This window comes from Poecile atricapillus, chromosome W (assembly GCF_030490865.1).
Source record: "Poecile atricapillus isolate bPoeAtr1 chromosome W, bPoeAtr1.hap1, whole genome shotgun sequence".
In the NCBI taxonomy this organism is placed as follows: Eukaryota; Metazoa; Chordata; class Aves; order Passeriformes; family Paridae; genus Poecile; species Poecile atricapillus.
In genome coordinates, this window is record NC_081288.1 from 39464201 (window position 1) to 39482260 (window position 18060).

The 18060-nt window shown below is 41.5% G+C and overlaps 2 protein-coding genes across 12 annotated transcripts in view; both read left to right on the forward strand.

The window, feature by feature from the left end:
• Positions 1–1440, forward strand: part of LOC131591585 (oxysterol-binding protein-related protein 8-like) — an 81032-nt gene extending 79592 nt beyond the window's left edge. For all 11 annotated transcript variants that reach the window (XM_058862410.1, XM_058862415.1, XM_058862420.1 and 8 more), the window contains one exon: positions 1–1440. In XM_058862410.1, coding sequence (XP_058718393.1) covers positions 1–136 — 136 coding nt within the window. In that variant the 3' untranslated portion in view covers positions 137–1440.
• A 2766-nt stretch (positions 1441–4206) lies between these two features.
• On the forward strand, positions 4207–6286 carry LOC131591586 (Bardet-Biedl syndrome 10 protein homolog). Its single transcript, XM_058862423.1, has 2 exons — positions 4207–4436; positions 4506–6286. The coding sequence occupies exons 1-2, from the start codon at positions 4240–4242 to the stop codon at positions 6256–6258; spliced, it is 1950 nt and encodes a 649-aa protein (XP_058718406.1). The 5' UTR covers positions 4207–4239; the 3' UTR covers positions 6259–6286.
• Positions 6287–18060: the final 11774 nt, after the last annotated feature.

Genomic DNA, 18060 nt, shown 5'->3' on the forward strand with positions numbered 1-18060 from the left:
GGAGATCATGGCACTACGAAATAGAGTCACTTCTCATTCATCACCCTGGGACTACCATTCCTTGCAGTTTAAGCACTATGTCTTCATTGTACTCATGGTTCTGCTGCAGCTTATCATTAATTTCTTGTTCAAATAAGTGTGAACAAGGGCCTTCTTGAACTGGAATGATCAAACTGTTACTGGGGACCACATTTTAAGCTGGACTTTAAATGATGCAATATTATGTAAAAGAACCATGTAGCAACAACTTACAGAACTTTGCCTCAGCATTCATGGTTCAGAATCATACTTGTGTCTACCCAGTTGCAGTAAGAATTGTGTAAGTGCCAGTACACTCTTGCTCCTGGTGTGTGCCTCTGTCTCGCAGTCATACAACATCAGCCTTGTGTTTATATTGCGTCATACCGATGAATCTGCACCACAGAATAGATCAAGTTAAACACTGAGGTCAGACCCCATAGGTAGGATGTGATTCCTGTTATGGTAGAATGGTAGACAGGCATTCTTCATTACATATAAACTTATAATTTTTGTAACAAAGAAACTTTTGGAGTAGCCAACAGCTTTTGTATATGGCTTTGGGTGTTTGGAAGTAAACTTTTGTTAAAGGTCAAACAAATACATTATTATATGAAAAATTATGAGTGTTAGGAAATGGCAAGTAAAAAGCTAAAGTCTTTGGGAAATCTGCAACATAATGTCCTTGACTGGTTTTGGAAGTATAAGGTTTTTATCCTGAATTACTATAAGCTTGTAAGCCAGCTGTTTTATAGTTTTAAAACTTCTGATTGATCACAAAAACATTCCCACATCTACTGTACAGAGCACATTTTTAACAGTAAAACAGCCAGGGAGGTACTGTTTTGGTCTACTCTCTCTCATGAATTGCAAATGTCAAGGATTTCTGGTATGTTTGTAAGTCTTGAAAAATCTACAGCTTTGGATTTACGTTTGTGTATGGCCATGTCACGGTAAGCAGACAGACTGCTGATGCCACAACTCATGGTTATTTTTGGAACAAAATGTGAAGAGGTATGCTTAGTGTGTAGCTTGAGCTCAATCTCCAAAAGGCAATGTAGAATAGGATTCAGCTACTGTCGTGAGTAGACTTGCAAATGAAAATGTGTGTGTTTACACATGGAAAGGTCAGAAATTGTGTGATGGCTAATACCACATATCTCAAATAAGAAGAAAATCCAAGTGTTTGTGAAATCCCTCTTTACTGCAAGTATATACTACCTACCAGAATACATGGATGCACCTTCTTAGTATGCTGTAGCCATACAAATTCATGCAAAGCTTAAATTCAAAACCAGGTTTTGTAATATTTTTTATTTGAAGAAATATATGCATGTATAGAATTTGTAAAATTCCAGCAAAAAAAGTAGTGCTGGTGTTTATCTGGCGAGTTCCCTGTGCCAGTCAAGCATACCAAGGCAAAAAGGGACTGTAGAAATGAAAAGGTATTTTCAGTATCCCAGGTGGGACAACAGGAGGATGAATGGCACAATGGACAGCCAAGTTCAATTTCAGAGGATCCTCTCAGAAATCAAATCCATCCTGGGCAGTGGAACAGTTTGAAAGTCATGTTTGGATTTTTGCCATGGCCAGGTTATGCCTCTGCCTTGGGCAGCCTACCTGACTCTCAAGGTGATCTGCCTTTCTGTTCTGCATCAGTCTCACTAGTATTTAGTGAAAATACTGTTTACTCGTTTGTCTATCCAGCTTATATATTTCTGTGGCTGACACTTTCACGCACCTCCCCTTCTCTTTTACCTTTCCTCTTCCTTGGGCCTCAGCTGTATAAAAGTTTATTGTGTAAGCAGTGAACTTCAGCATATTTCGTACAGATTCACATCAGCATGGTTTGGTCTTGAATAATTTTTCTGGAACGTGTTACGTTAACCAGATCTTGTAGCCATGGGCAAGACCAAACCTGGTTGGACTTCTAATAAATCTACAGCTGATGGGGCAAAATTTGTGAACACAGAAAGTCCCTTCATAAACAAACAAAGTAATTACGAATGCTTCAGTCTCTAAATGGCAACTGAAGTTGTTATGCATGTATGAAATGGAATTAGGAAAGCAGAGTATTTCAGCATTCACTTGAACATTCTTAGCCTAGAATTTGGCTGTTCATTATTGCACTCAGAGTTCAAAGCTTCACCTGTCTTGAGATCCATTGCAAGCCTTTAAACATACTCTGAACGTGAGAATAATCCAATGAGTGAGATTTGGGCAATAACTTCAATCCCCTAAAATAGTACTCTGCTAAATATGTGGTGCTTAAACTCTTGACTGATAGTTACAAGCTTTTATCTCCCTTGTAAATAGTATCCTTCTGCCTTTTCATGCTGATTTTTTCAATCACTTCTATTCAAGAGCAGTGAGTAACACAGTCTGCATGCATTTTTACATGGACCACATGGTAGTGAGTGGATTTGACCCAGCCAGCTGGCTGGCTGGCAGCTTGGTGTTGGACAATGACAGACTAAAAAGATACTCCATAGCTGAAGTTCATGCTCAACTCAACAGAACAGAGCAAAACAAAATCCTGATGCTTATTTTCCTTTTCAACTTATTTTTTAGAGTTGAATTCCATTGAAAAAGTGGTTTTAATGATGATCTGGAAAGGTAAAGGATATGTGATGAAACTTCTTAAGAAGTACAATTGCAGACTTCTGCGAGACTTTATGATTGGATAAATTCTGAAAAGTACAGTGAATACCTGGTAATTCTTATTTTGCTGGGTTTTGTATGTTCTCTCATCTGAATAGAACAAAGAAACTTCTTCCCTAATTTTTACTGTACAGTTGGTCACAGACAGGTATGGATCTTTTTCTTTAGTGTGTCACCATTGTCTCTTTAGCTATGATGTACAGCAGACTTTGACTACTACCTGTTTAAGACTGAGCTCTGCACATGTATAAAAATTGATTGTACAGTTTGCAGATGTTTGAGGGCTGTGGCCTTCTAGTTTTTAAAGTTTATAACAGCACTTGTTTCACATTTGATTTCAAAATCCTGTTTTGTTTGGGTTTCTTTCCTTGTACAGGAAATATCTGCAGAATTTACTGCCATATGGTTTTGTTGGGTTGGTTTGTTTGTTTTCAAATGCACTCTATGCCTTTAATTTGCCATTTAGGTACCGGTTGCCTAATTGGGTACAGATAACCTAAGCTAAGAAAAAGTAAATATGCCATGTGAAATGCAACAAGTATCATTCTCAGTAGATGATGTTTCTTGAATTTCATGTGTTGATTCCTTTTAAATAGATGGTATTAATTGATGAGGGTGTATAGCCCAGTTTTCGTGTCCTTCCTCCCACTTGTGAAATCTCACAAATTTATTGGCAAGGTTTTCCTGTAAAATGTAATGGTTACAGTTTCTTTTCTTTGTTTGTTGTTTGCCGCCCTTCTGTGCCTTTGGCAATTTTCTTTCTTCCTAGACTCGTGTTTATGAAACAGATTGTAACTCAGTGTTTCTTGAAGGCTGTTATTTTTAGCTATTACTATTTTTTGTGTAAATAATGTGTAACAAATTTCTGTACATCTCTAAGTTTTAATTATTTTTATTTCAAGAGTACCCGCAAATCACAGAAAATTTAGCAGATATTCAAGTATTGTAAACAGTGCCTTCTTGATGGGTTTCTATGCTGTTTGGAGACATGTAAAGATTTGCCAGATTTGTGCCATATATAATATCAAACCTTTTGTGAGGGCTGTTGTGTTTGAGAACTGATGTTCCTGCTTAGTCAGACTCGGGGGGGAGCAAAAAAAATCAGCTCTTGAAACATTACACTATTCCTTCTTTCTGGCTGGTAAGCGGAGAGTGGAAGATCTGGGATGTGTATAGTGAAGCTGCACTACTTTGTGGTAAGACAGAAAGAGCTCGAACGCTGTAACTTCAAGGCGAGATCATTTAGGCTTTTTCTCCTTTCTGTCCTACCCTGACCTTTGGCTCTGCCAAGCGGGAAAATCAGCCCTCAGGACACAGCGCCCGCTTCCCCGTCCCGCGTGTCCCGCCCTGTCCGGCACCCGGGATCACCGCTTTGTCTGAGGGCTCTGAACTGTTACGGGCCGCCTCCAATAAAGATGTGTCGCACCTCCGCGTCTCTGGGCTCTGTGCGCCGCTCCTGTCCCGTCCCTCAGTCCCCTCAGCGCGGGGCCCCTGTCCCGCCCCTCAGCCGCTGCCGGGGCGCGGCCGTGACGCGCGGCGGGCGGAAGGGGCGGCCCGCCCATGGCGGCCATGGCGGCGGCCGGCCCGGAGCGGCCGCGCTTGTGGCAGGAGGCGGCGGCGCTGGCGGGCGCGGTGCGCGGCGCTCTGGGGCCGCGGGGCGGGCGGGCGCTGCTGCTGCGGCCCACGGGCGAGGCGCTGCCCACGCGGGACGGGCGGCGGCTGCTGGAGGCGCTGAGCGTGGAGCCGCCCGCGGCCAGGTACCGCGGCGGGGGGGGCCGGGCGGGGCCGGCGGGGGCGGCTCCCTAACGCTGCCCGTGTCCCCGCAGGGTGATGGCGGCCCGCGCCTGCAGCCACCGCGCCGCGACGGGGGACGGCGCCAAGAGCTTCGTGGTGCTGCTGGCGGCCGTGCTGGGCGGGCTGCGGGCGGCGGGCGGCGGCGCCGGGCTGCGGCGGGCGCTGCGGGACTTCGAGGCGCACGTGCTGGAGCGGGCGGCGGCGCGGGGGCTGCGGCGGCACCTGCGGCCGGCGCCGCCCGGGTTGCTGGAGCCGCTGCTGGAGCCGTACCTGGCAGGCCGGCTGGGCCCCGGCGAGCGGCGGCTCCTGGCGCGGCTCTGCGCCGAGATGTGCCGCCGCTGCGGCCCGGCCGCCGCCGCCCGCCCGCAGGTGCTGCGGCTCCTCGGCCGGCGGTTCGCGGAGCTGCACGCCGCCGTGCCCGGCCTGCCCCTGGCCAGCTCCAGGATCCTGCCCGGCGTCGTCCTCCGCAGGGACTTCGCTGCCTACTGCCCGACGGACGGGGAGCTGCGGACCCTGCTCGTCACCGAGCCCCTGCGGCCCGCCCTGACGGCCCCCGGTGTCGAGTTTGTTGTAGACACCGAAGGTCAGTATCAGGCTTCCCTGCGCTGGATCGCTAACAGGATAGAAGCCGTAATGAAACGCTTACAGAGTAACAACGTTAAGCTGTTACTGTCGAGTGTGAAGCAAGAAGAAGTAGTTATCTACTCTGCCAAATTATATGGTGTGTCTGTGGTAGAGTGCTTATCGTTGGAAGAAATGGCCCTTATCAGTGAAATCACCGGTGTGTCCCCTTATGCACCTTTTAGTGATAACATGGACAGAGAAATAGCCGAAACTGCCGTAGTGACGTTTTGCCAGCCCTTGCTGCTCGCCTCCAAGAGATGCGTCCACATTGGCTTCACCAGTGTGTGTGCCTTCCAGCCCCATTGCCTGATCCTCTGTGGGCCGGTCGATGGCGTTAATGAGCAACATGCTGCTGCTTTGCAGGAGGCGTTCACGATGCTGCAGCAGCTGTTTAAAACAGTTGATCAGAGGGGGGAATGGAAAGCAGAAGGTGAAAGCCAGAGCGAAACCTTGGATGTTTGCACTTGGCATTCTTCAGCTACTCAGAAACAACTGGTGATAGAAAATACTTGTAATAGTAACCAGGTCTCTGAATGTCAGCTGAAAGCACTTAGTGATGAAACAGAGAGAAAAATCTTAGAAAGTGATCTGCTGGTCCACAATCAAAAGAACCACAGCACTCTTGTGTCAGTGGCACATAACACTGATACAGTCACTGTGTGTGAGGGCCTGGATGTTAGCAAAGGTCTAGAGAAGACGTGTTGCCATGCAGTTCCATTTAAACAGGAAGAGAGTTGTGCAGGTATTGCACAGGATTACTCCAGTTGCCTCATAGAAGCAGGATCAGTTTTGCCAGTAGGAGGTTACTTTGAAATCTTGTTACATTATTATATTCAGGACTATGCAAAACAGTGTCAGCAGGCAGAGGTAATCATTGTATCTAACACGGTTGCTGATGCTTTGCTAAGTATTCCCAAGGCCTTGTACCAGACTGCAGAACGAGATGGCTTTACCAAATTCTATCTTGAAGCCATTAATTTGCTCCGAAAAAATCAGCCACTGCCTGTAAACGATGAAGGCTTAGAGTCAGTGTATTGCAAATACCAGTTAGTCATTTCAGTTCTTCATTGTGTTACAGAGCTTCTCTCCATAGACTTAGTAATTGGTATTAGGCGGCCGCTCCAAAAAATTGAGGATCGTGACTCAGAAGATGACTCCTGAAATTGTTAATAAAGGATGATTTTGATGATTTGTTGTTTCCTTGTATCTTGTCAAATGGACACCCTCAAAAGTTGGTGCTAGAGACTAAAAGATGCTTCTTCTCATAGAAGAGAAAGGCTAACCAGCTGAGACTGGAAAACTGGGTTTGATATTTTGAGCGTGAAGGAGCGTAGCTGATTTCCACTGCAGAAGATGTGCAGTGCAGTCTCCATCTATATGCTGAGGATGTACATTCAAGCCAAGGGTCACTTTTGCCTCTTTTAGTGGATTGAGTGTTTTCACAAGCTAGATGTGATTTGTTTTCTTGGCATGTTAAAAGTTGCCAGTATGACATGAGCCACTGAACTTTCAAGTTAATCTACCGGTGTGTGGATTTCATAGCCTTCATAATTAGCCAGATTAATTTTTTAAATAAAACTATTTTATATATGTCATGACTTTGACTATAAAGTGAAAAAAATAAATGTTAGCCTGTTCAGCACTGGGGCAGGCAGCAGTAAACCACTGTGGTGTATCCCAGTGAAGAATTTTCTGATAGGAGATAGAATTCATTTCAGTTGAACTAGAAGAGTTAAAAATAATTTCATACCATGACTTTATGGCAGTTTCTCTGGAAAATTAGTTTATATGTCATTGCTTAGTACAATTATTAATTTTAACTACCATGGGTTGAATTGTGGTCCTGGTATGAAAGGCTATGTACTTATGGGAAAAGTTTACCCAGACAGTAATGCAGATCTGTGTGAAAAAGCTGGGACAGTTCAGTCTTTGATCATGTGGGATTTCATTCTGGGTTTGATTTTTGGCTGTTTCTGGTTTTCCCTTCTTTTTTCCCTAGATTTTTCACTGTAAGAATATTTGCTTTAGGCCCAGTAGCACCTGCACCCTTTCTGCTGGGTCCTAAAAACTACAGGTTTGATGGAGGAGGTTTTTGAGTAACTTGACCAGCTGATAGTGGTATCAAATTAGTTCTCTGTGTGTTTCCCAGTGTTGCATAATACTGCCAGTAATGGCTTTTTTTTCTCCTTTTTTTCTATTTTGTTTTGTTTTGTTTTTGTTTGTTTGGTTTTGGTTTTTTTTAATCTACCATCAAATAAAATTTAGTGGAGCTGTTTTAAAACCATAAGCATAAATCATATTTACCTGCTATACCTGAGATGATTACAGCTAGAAAAGAGATTTGTTTTCCCCTCCGTTAATTTATGCATTTCCTTTTTCAGTTTCTTCAGAAGATTCAAACTGCCAAATTTCTTTCAGATGTTTTGTCAGCAATGCTTCGTTTGACTACAGCTTTCCATTGACATTTTACATAGACTCCTGGTAATATAAAACACGGTAATAATTTTTTTTCCTGACTAATACACCCTTACAGACATCTGCAGATGAATAATAATGAAACTCAGAGCTCACTAGAGTGATTTAATAAAGAACTAAGGACAGTAATTCTTTTTGTTAGAATCTTTTGGCAGGTGTGGGGGTGGGAGAGAATGAAATAGGGAGGAAGGAGAATCCCATTCTTGTTGCTGCCATGTGCTCTTGGAAGCTGCCTAGCACGAAGGGTCCAGTAGGAGCCAAGAGAAACCTCCATTGTGGAAGGTTTTGGAGCTGTGTGCCCTGTTCTGCCTGGATGGAGCTCCCACCAGCCCTGGCACTTCAACAGGCACTTGGGTCTGCATTTTACTCTTGTAATGAGCTGATGAGACAGTTTTGCTCTTGCATAAGTTTCTGCAATGCTCTCTTCAAACCACAACCAACTTGCTGGCCAAGGATGAGTGATTTACCACAGCTAGACTCTGTGGTAGTCTAACAACTGTGGTGTAGAACATGTGAAGCCTGGTGGCAGCAGGGGTTCTCTGCAGAAGCAGCTTTTGTATTCCAAATCAAGGTGCTGTCTGAATAAAGAGAGTACTGTGTCATTTGACATTACTTTATACCATTTGCACATCTGGTTACTTTCAGATTTGCTTTCTTTGAAAGATTAAAAATATTTTGTTACATGAACAGCCTTCTGGTCGTTTGATTTAAATGGTGTCATTCTTACTGAGAAGAAGAAGAAAGTCCAGAAATTTTATCATATATAGAACTCTTACTTTTGCATGCCAGAGATACAAAGGAGAATTAAAAAATGACAGTTATATAAAACTTTTTTCTGACCTGTTTTTGGTGAAACCTCTCGAGTCTGAAGATTCATTGAAGCAGTAACTATATTTCTTTGACTTCTCTGTCCTTTTATATTTTATGAACAATCAGTTTTCCATTCTGAACTACTGTTTCCCTGTTCTGTCTGCAGAACTGGGAAAGTGGAAGTTTTTTTTCCTTGGAGAGGAATGTCCCTTCTTTCTTTGTCCTGGTCTGCAGAAGTGGATGCTTGTTGTTCAGGATTTGGCTGTTTGGTCCAAGTCCTGGAGTCTAAGCTCATTACAAGATGTGCACCAGCTCAAGAAAAAAAAAAAAAAGGCATTAACTTAGTCTTTGGCGAGAAGAACAGATTTACTGCTGGATTCAGGTCCTTCTTATCCTTAGGAGTCTTCTCCAGTAATTACCCAGGATGTGTAAACATGATCTATCTTAGAAAATATTTTGGGTTCACTGCTATCCCATCTACCCTCTAAGAGAAAGTCTCCTTGTAGCCCTGAGAAGCAGCTCAGTCTGTCTTCTGGGCTCAGGCTCAGGTGCTGCCACTGCCATTTCTGCTCTGCTGCTGTTTCTGACCTGCTACAGCAATGGCCCCGCATTGCAGAGGCTGCTTGGGCTGTTACTGTTCCTTGTTACCTAAGCCTCAGGTATGCCATTGTTCATGACATCTTGCAGCTATCCTGATTTTTAAAGCTGTCTCTAGCTGTAGCTTGCCCTTTGACAGGGGGACAAGTGGTCTCTAGACACAGTGACAGGGACCAAGGAGGTTACCTGGGACAGCTTGGGACATCACTCAAAACCACGGGGACCAGTGGTTTGGGACATTCACTATGGCTTTTTCTTCATGCACTGTTTCACAGAGATTATTTCTATTTTGCACCATTATTCTACTACTTTTAACCCTAAATATGGGTAGGCCTCCATGCAAAGTGGAAGTCAGGTACACATGGATGTGTTTCAACTCAGATCCAGTCTTGAAATACAATGTAAAGTTCAGGGATGCTAATGCTAATAGCCTAAGATTAAAAAAATGGCTTAAAAAAAACCTTGATGTTAAACTCTCCTTTCTGCAGCCCTTAGCAAACTTGGATTCTGCCCCACATGAAATTCATCAGAATATTTTGAAGGCATTCACCCCACCCACAAAGACTGGTAGGTATATTTTAAGCAAGGTAATCCTGTTTCTCAGGTAGCAGATTCACATATACAGGCAGGTAGTTTCTCCTTTTTCTTACATTTTAAAAACCCCAGTTTTAATACATGTGCCTAGTAATGTGCAGTGAGACTAGGTTGAAACTGCCTCCTGCATGCAGTTCTTGAGAATGGGAATAATCTATTTACATGTCAGGAACACAGTGTTTTTTATTGATTTGTGTGGGGGTCAAGTCTGAGCAGAGTTTTGCAGGTGCTGGGACCACACTGAGGCAAGCTCCTCTCCCCAGCTCTCCTGGAGCCACTGTCACCATTGCTGACCCTGCCAGCTCCTCCCTACTCAGCACCTTCCCTGGCCCTGCTTTCTGCTCTCCATGACACCAGCTCCCTGGTTACCAACTTGTTATTGCTTAACTTCTTTAGTGGAAGTTATGCAACCTGAGCGTGGCCTTACATTTTCATCCATGCTTAGCTGACCTTCAGTGTTTCTGGCAGCTATACAGAGAGCATCATTAAATAGGAACCAGGCACAACAAAGAATGTTGTTCTATTGTGCCACAAATCTCACGCTGCTGAATCACGTTTGTAAGAAGGGATAGGAGAATGCACCATTTTATTCATGAACATAACTGTATAATGGCATATTTTATATTTTTCTGTATATTTTATATGCAGAAAAATTACATTGTTTCTGGTGCTATCTCTAGAAGTCATCGTCTAGATCCCAAAGGTAGGGGATTAATCACACCATGTGAGAAGATTAAGGAAGATTAAATTCTTCACTTGCATGTATCTCCTGGACTTCACTAGAATTGCATTCATCTGTTCTGAATTTCCTTTCTGTTACATGACAGATCTGCTATTAGTGGTAGAAACTTCTGTTTTCATTGCTGATTTATTTCTATCCTTGTTTAGGTTAATCTATCCTCTTGCATATTGTTTTTAGTCAGGTTCTTTTAAATCTCTTGTTAAGAGAGAAAAGCTTTCAATGTTCAGTTGTAAAATTCTGTTTAGTTTAATTTTGATCTTGAAATCTAAGAAACTACTATGGTTTTGTCACTAGTAAACCCAGATATTAAATACTTTCTCTATTTACTATAGTATTTATCCCATTATTGCTATTAAAACTAAAAAAACAAGAGAGTAAATGTCTGAATTTATGACTAGTCACTTTGCATTGGCTGTATTTATTATTATTTATTATTTATTATTTTTTGTTTTATTATTATTATTATTATTATTGGCTGAAATACATTGGGCATAATTAACATGATTATAGTTTTGCAGTATCATTTTGTGTAAGGTGTCATTTGCATTCTGTTAATGAGACTAAAAATAGATGTTTAGATCAAGGATTATGCAAATTACTTCTCCCTTAATAGAATATTAAGCTAATCATTATTTCCAGAAAATAAGAATTTTAATTTTGTGCATTCCAAAACTAAAAACAATAACAAAAATGTAATATATGTAACACATAGTAGTTCCTTCTTTATGATATGATTCAATAAAGGACCAGACTTTGTAAGCAATGCTTATTCCTGTAATAGATCAAGCAGTGTACCCTTTATAAAAACAGTCCTGGCAAAAAGGAAACAAAACAGTTTTCCATAGGGACACCATTTGTGCTGGTTCAGCAAACAGCTTGCTTCTCACAAAGTCACCAGCAGATAAAAGAACTGTTACACTGAGGCTTTGGTCCAGTGTGGGATTAAGGGCACATCAGTAATGCTCTGTCGTGCATGGCTGTGTCCTAAGCCATCAACAGCAGAAATCACTATAAAAGATAAAATTTCCATTAAAGGTATTTTAAAAAAGGTATTGTTTTACTGCACAGATTTTCTAATCTGTTCTTATTTTGAGATTCCTGGTAAAACAATCCAGCATGGTGATCTTGCTCCTGATAAGAATCATGACCTACTTTCAGTGGGTGTCTTCATTTTGCAGGCTAAGCATGTGATTAAATATTACCTTAAAATGGGAATGCAGAGAGGAAATACATAGCAGGGCTTTCTCTGTGTACGTGGGGAACAGAGCTCCAGATTAGAGTAACATCCACTGAGATATTAACTTTAGATTTGATGCATGTCTGGTATCTTACATGAGGATTATATTTATATGCCACTGCTTTTGGAGCATCAAAAATGATTGTAGAAACTACTGGATTATACTCGTAGAGCAAATAAACTGCTTGGGAGCTTTTTCCTAAAATCAGAAATACTGAGACTTTTAATTACTGATACAGTCCTGAAAAAGTACAAAATACTCACAAAGTGCTGAAACAATTTAAATCTGTTATCAGTGTTGACTGTACTGGAGATGCTGTTAGCATGAGTGTTTTTTCATGTCCTCGTGCTAGGAGTATAATCCTGAGTAGCAGTGCCCCACAGCAGGGCTGCTGCTGCCATTCCTGTTGGTACTGGAGGTGGCTCTGCCCTTGCACTCCAGCAGTCACACAAAGATGGGTCCTATGGTGCCAAGATTAGATGTGGTACAGTTCACCTTACCAGAGTGTTTAGGATTCAATTTCAGCAGCTCAGTAGATCTTGCAAGCTGTGGTGTAGGTAAGCGGAGGGGTTTTTTGGCATTTCCAAACAACCAGTGCTTATAATGCAGCAAGTATCAGAAATTACATTCCCTGTAATCTGAGACATTTTTGTCACCTTGCAGAATTTTTTAGTGAAACACATTTTAAGACTTGGCAGTAATTAGCAAGTAGTATCAGGATCATTTTGTTCTACGACTCCCCTCTGTTAAAAAGTTTGCCACCTGGGCTATAATCCTGTGTGCTGCAGAAGTTACAGGAGGAGCCAATGTGTAATCACGCAGAAAGCAGGAATTTTCCCCCTCCTGTGTCACTGCTTTTTCTTTTTTGCTTGACTGTAGAGCTCATGAGGCAGTGAAATATGGTAATAACTTTATGGGTGTGTGGGTGGAGAGAAGGAGGGACAAGATAAGAGAAGACAGGAGATAAGAGGACCCAGTTCAAAAGGAAGAGGGAGGAAAGATGAAGGTTGATTGATGAATAGAACATAGGAAAGGACTGTCGTGTAGAAGGAAGAATATAGTCTCAGATACATAAATGGGGAGAAGCAGCCCCAGCTTTCACACCTCTCTCTGTGGAGAAGCAGTAGCAAAGGAAAGACATTAAGTTCTCCTCTCCCCTTGGAAGATTGGTAGATTGTAGTTGCCAAATGGTAAAAGATAAAATCCATAAAACTGATTTTCTCCTGTCCTGATGTTAGGGAGTAGCTATCTTGGAAAGCTTTAGGAGCTGTGGAGACAGTCTGTCTACATATCTCAAGGTGTCCTGGGCTTTAAACTTGCAGCAGCCTGAGATAAAGATTCGCATTTCTGTTCCTGAAGCTCAGTGTCTAGGAGTGGGTAAGAAATTACTGGGTGTGGATTACATTTATTTAGATAGCACATCTTGTCCTCATTGTCCTGAACCTCCGGAATGTGCTTTGATCCTTTGGTCTTTTGCAGGTACAGGCTGTTATCAGCAACACAGAGTTTGGCTCCCCAGCCTCAGTGATGAGGGGCTCAGGGCTTGAGCTTGAGCCTGGGGAACTCAGGTTTGCATTTCAGGGCACCCACTGAATAACACAGGGCTGTAGTGGGAAGCTGCTGGGTTTACTGCTTTGAAAATAATTGTATGAACTCTTCCTTAAGTCATAAATCATCAGCTGATAAATTTGCCATCTGCTAGGCCTTAGATAATGAAGCTAAATTTACTTGCGTTAGAGCATAGAAAGCCAGTCTAGGACCTCCAAGCTTATTTTTCATAGTGAAATATAGCAGGAGTTCAGTGCTTTTACCCTCCTTATTGAACTGTAGGGAAAACAAAAATTCTTGTGTAGTTCTGATTTCTCAGAAGACTGAACCATATTAAGAGAAACAACTCTTGTAAAAATCATAGATTTCCAGCATCTCCAATACCAATCCAGTATTGGTAGCATCTTGTTTATTTAATAGCTAGCACCTATGAAAAATGGCAGTCCTCACTGAAAACAGCAGGTTTCAGCCTCTGCATATTCAGACCCCAAACCTCTAATTCAAATGTATTCAAGTGATTATAAACAGAAGATATTGAATTGACAGAGTACCAGAGCAGTAAAATTAATTGCCTAGAACTTTAGAGCAGAAGATGATTGATACCAGATTTTTTAAAATAATAGTTCACACTGCTTTTCCTGCTGAAAAAAAAACCAAAAAACCATGGTTGAATTAAAATGCGTGAACAAGATCATCAATCATTTGCTTGCTATTGTATTTAACATATTTGAGTTTTAACCATTTATTCTGTGGTGTCTCTAGGGCTTTGTAAATATGATTAATATATGATTTCAAAAGCCTTTTATTGATTCAGTAACTGACTGACTTTGGCTGTAGCATTTTAACTGCAAAGACCAAATTATAATAAAAACGTAGGAAACATCTCTGAATATCTTGGAAATCTGACTCCATTAACCATTGGGGGAAAGTAGTGGATTTTTTCTTCTGGAGTTTTATAACAATTTGTGCCCAAGGTTAGGATTGGATCCTGAACCAGCAGCATCTGCAAACGGCATTTAGGATCTCATAAACTGTGCAGCTTTTTAACAATTGTATCTTTACAATTTAACATTGCTCAGGTTTATAATGAACTCTGAATTTAAATTGAAATGCAGAGAAATAAATTTTTTATCATTATTCCCTCTAGATTCCTGTTGTCAGAATGAGTGGGTGTTCACTTCAGAAGGTAGAATAAATGCTAGTGCCTTGAAATGCTGCCTCTACAGCTCCTAATGGTGTTGCACTTGTCATCATGAGCTTTCCAAATGCTCCAGTTTTGAACTTGGAATAAATTTGCTCCACTCATAAAAACACCCACGTCTGTAGGAAGAAATGTGTGCATGTACCTTTCTTTAGTTTCCATAATGTGACATGTGTTTTCCCTCCGTAATTTTCCTCCCTGGCACTGTTTTGATGTGCCATGTGACACTGGCCATTCCTTATCTATATTCTTTCCTCAAGGCTGAGAGTTGTCATGTTTTGTTAAAAATCTGAGATGCTGGAATTTCTCTTGACTTACTATTTTTCTGTTCACATTTTTTTAATCACCCTATTCAAAAATGAAGTTTAAGAGTCATTGAATGATTCAATAGCAAACAGCAGATATGAATATTCAATTTAAAGAAAGCCAATGTTGAGGACTTTTCAAACTTTTCACAATAACAGGCATTTATTGTAAAAATAACTAACCAACAGTTGGTCTTCTGCAGGAATAGCTATTAAATATCATGGAGTGACAGTAATCAGCTAGAGGAGGAGGCAGAGTTTAAGACCCCAGGGTTTTATCATTGCTGGCACTGCTTTACTGCATAGCCTGGAGTAAGTCAGTTAATGCCCATGTGATTAATTTTTCATCATGAGATATTAGTGGGCTTCATATTCATAAAGGTTTCAGACCATGCTTAAAATCATTGGAAATCCATGGACAGATGCAAATGCAATCATTGTCTGTTTGAAAAAAAAAAAAAAAAAAGAAAGCAAAAAAAGCAATGTATTTGATATCCTCTCAGTCTCTCAATTATGTTTTTATAGAGTGAGAAAAACTGCTTCTACCAGGATTGGGGATATTACCCATTGTATTCCTTTAGCCATGACTGCTGTAGGAAAACTGAGTTGCTAATGAGGAAGCACGCACCATTTCCTACATTCCTTTCCCTTCTAATAAAAATCCAGCTCCCTTACATGCTAAGGATTTTTGCATGCAGTACAGAGAAATGTTTAAAATGCAGTGATTTTAATGAACCCCCTTTCCCGTTCTCCACTTTCTTTTTAAATTTTTTTATTATTATTATTATTTTTGTTTTGTTATTTTTTATTTCTCTGAGCCACTGCTTGTGATTTGAACTCCAAGCAGCTTGGAACAAGTAAAAACGTGATTCTGTGAAAATCAGGATATGTGCTGTGTAGCCCAGCCAGAACAGGTAGCAGTGACTTCCAAAAGGTGCAAAGGAAGCCCTGGTATCCCTGGCTGAACCAGGCAAGCTGCCTCCCTTCTGGAGCTGGCATGGCCTGTGTGTGGTATAATGATGCCCAGGTCAATGATATGACCTTCTCCATAGTCAGCCAGCCAGGAGTATTGCCATACTGCCTGGCACCAGCTCTGTCTCCTAACAGCAGTGGAGGAAAGCTGTATGGAAAATCACTGCCTGGAAAACTCTCTCTTCTCCCCTTGCAGCCCAATCTTTCATTTATTTGTTCCTTAATCCAAGTCCAGGTGTAACTTTTTAAGGAACAACACATTTGTTGTGGAGTGTATCACTTGGTTTGCTAGGAGCCTGGGTTAAGTGTGCAGCAGACTAGCCATGTAACACTGGGGATGGGTGATTGCATTAGGATGGAACATGTGGAGATGGAGACTGTTTAGTGGGTTATACTCGTCAAATAATTCCAATATTTGCTTCTGTTAATCACCAGCACAATAAAAATGTCTTGCCATTTTCTTTTGACTACTAAACTTTAATATCCTCATGAAATATTCTACAGTTTGGAAGACTTACTACTGCCATTAAAATAGTGAGTCCAATGCCTACATATTTATCATTTACCTATGGAATTTTGCTTCTTTCTCCATAGATACTAGAGATCACATTTTAAAAAATAAAAATAGACATGTATAACATATAACTTTACACAAAAAACAGCTCCAACACAAATCAGGTTCTTACCTGGGATTTTAATCCACATTTCAGTCCTTCAGCTCTAGTCTGTAAAAGAGAAAGAAGTAATTTTGCTCAGATTTGTTCCAATGGACAAAAAAACAACATTTTTTGGGGTGTTTTGAGAGTTGATTTGCGTTGCTTGGGTGTCTTGTATAATACTTAATTTGCAGAATGTCATTTCTATAGCAATTCTTTAAATGTGTAGAGTATTAGATATTTATTCGTAGAATTACATATGTCAGTTGTAGCCAGATGCCCTGAACTTGAACTTCCACAGGTACCTTGACAGAACATCCCAGCAGCAAAGACAAGGACAGAGAGGCATGAATGTGTTAAAAAGCTGATTAATTATCCTCAGTGTCATATGGGAAAGTCAGAGAGAACTGAATCATACGCCATTAGTAACTGAAACCCCAATTTTATGTTAAAAACAAAGAAGGTTGATGCTTATTGTTGCTCATAAAACAAGCAACAGATTTTGATTAAAATCTGACTGCTGCTGCAAAGGAGATTGACTGGAGAAGCCAAATCCCACCAGTGTATGATGCATTAAATGTCAGACTACTGTCATTACATTCTAAATGTATAGAACTGGGAAAGGAGAGGAAGGTTTTTTTGGCTTTGCTGTGCCACAGAGGGGCAGACTGGTTTAATGCCCTGGGTCATGGAAAGCTGCCTTGGAAGCTGCTTTGCCTTACTGCTGCTGAAAGAAGTTACTTGCAATGATTTTCCTTAATATATAAAAATCAAATTCCTGAGTACAAATGGGAAAATAAACCAGAGTGTACAGTCCTGAAGCATGAACTCCCCTTTGCATTTGGTGAAATGGAGACCTCTTTTGTTTCCTAAATTCAAGATACTCTACAGAACCTGGGTTCTCACATGATGGCAACTTGAAGGTTTTAGGTTTATAAGGCAAGGGACATTTGGGAAGGGCTGATTCTGAACTCCAGAGAGCTGATGGAATGCTTGCATGGACTCCTTAAATTTGAATTCAGACTGCAAGCGCTGTGAAATGGGAATGGGAGTCAGGGATTGGACGGAGGGGTTTCATTTGCATTTGTCTCCGGTTTCATTGAGACCATCCTGCATGTTTATTGAGCCGAGGATATCTGCTGTCTGCAAGGCAATGACTCTCAGTTCCTGCTGAGATGCCAGAACTGCAGGAGAACTGGCCGTCTTCCAGATGCGAGCTAACATTCCCTGTGATGCAGCAGCCTCCCATGCCGAGGTTGGCAGTCTCTGTCTGACTGCTGTGAGTGCCACTAAAAACCTTCCAAAGAAGAGAATTTTTAAAAAAGAAACAACACTTTGTATCAGTAATGAGAACAGATGTTGGCCTCAGATGCCACATCTGCTTCAGGTATCCTGGATACTCTTCAGAGGCATATGTAGAAGCAATTTAAGTATTTTTATACTAAATGAACCTGTCTCCCCTCTATCTCTTTTTTGACCCAGATGAAAGGAAGCCTCTTTTCTCTTTCCCTGGAGGCCTTCCTCCTTACACAGACACTGCCTGTGAAAACAGGTAAAGGTTGTGAATCTCCCTCAGTTTTTAGTCTTGAAATCTCACCAAAGGATCACGGAAGAACCAGGAACCCCAAGAAGATTTGCAAGCATTTGCTTGGTAGGTATCAGCCTACAGAAAGAGACTGCAAAGCTCCTTGGGCTGAGCTGTTGGTCCTGCTGTTATCTTACAGTGCCCTTCTTTCCATCCCCTTCTTTCCTTCCTGTTAATGTATTTTTGTAAACTGTATGCAGCTGAAGCATCTGGTCTCCTCCAGGCTGCTTCTTGCTCTTG

Bases quoted from the DNA above. Each gene is read 5' to 3' on its own strand.
- LOC131591586 (XM_058862423.1), top strand. From the start codon at position 4,240: ATGGCGGCCATGGCGGCGGCCGGCCCGGAGCGGCCGCGCTTGTGGCAG. The intron at 4,437-4,505 runs GTACCGCGGCGG...GTGTCCCCGCAG, and splicing joins GTGGAGCCGCCCGCGGCCAG to GGTGATGGCGGCCCGCGCCT.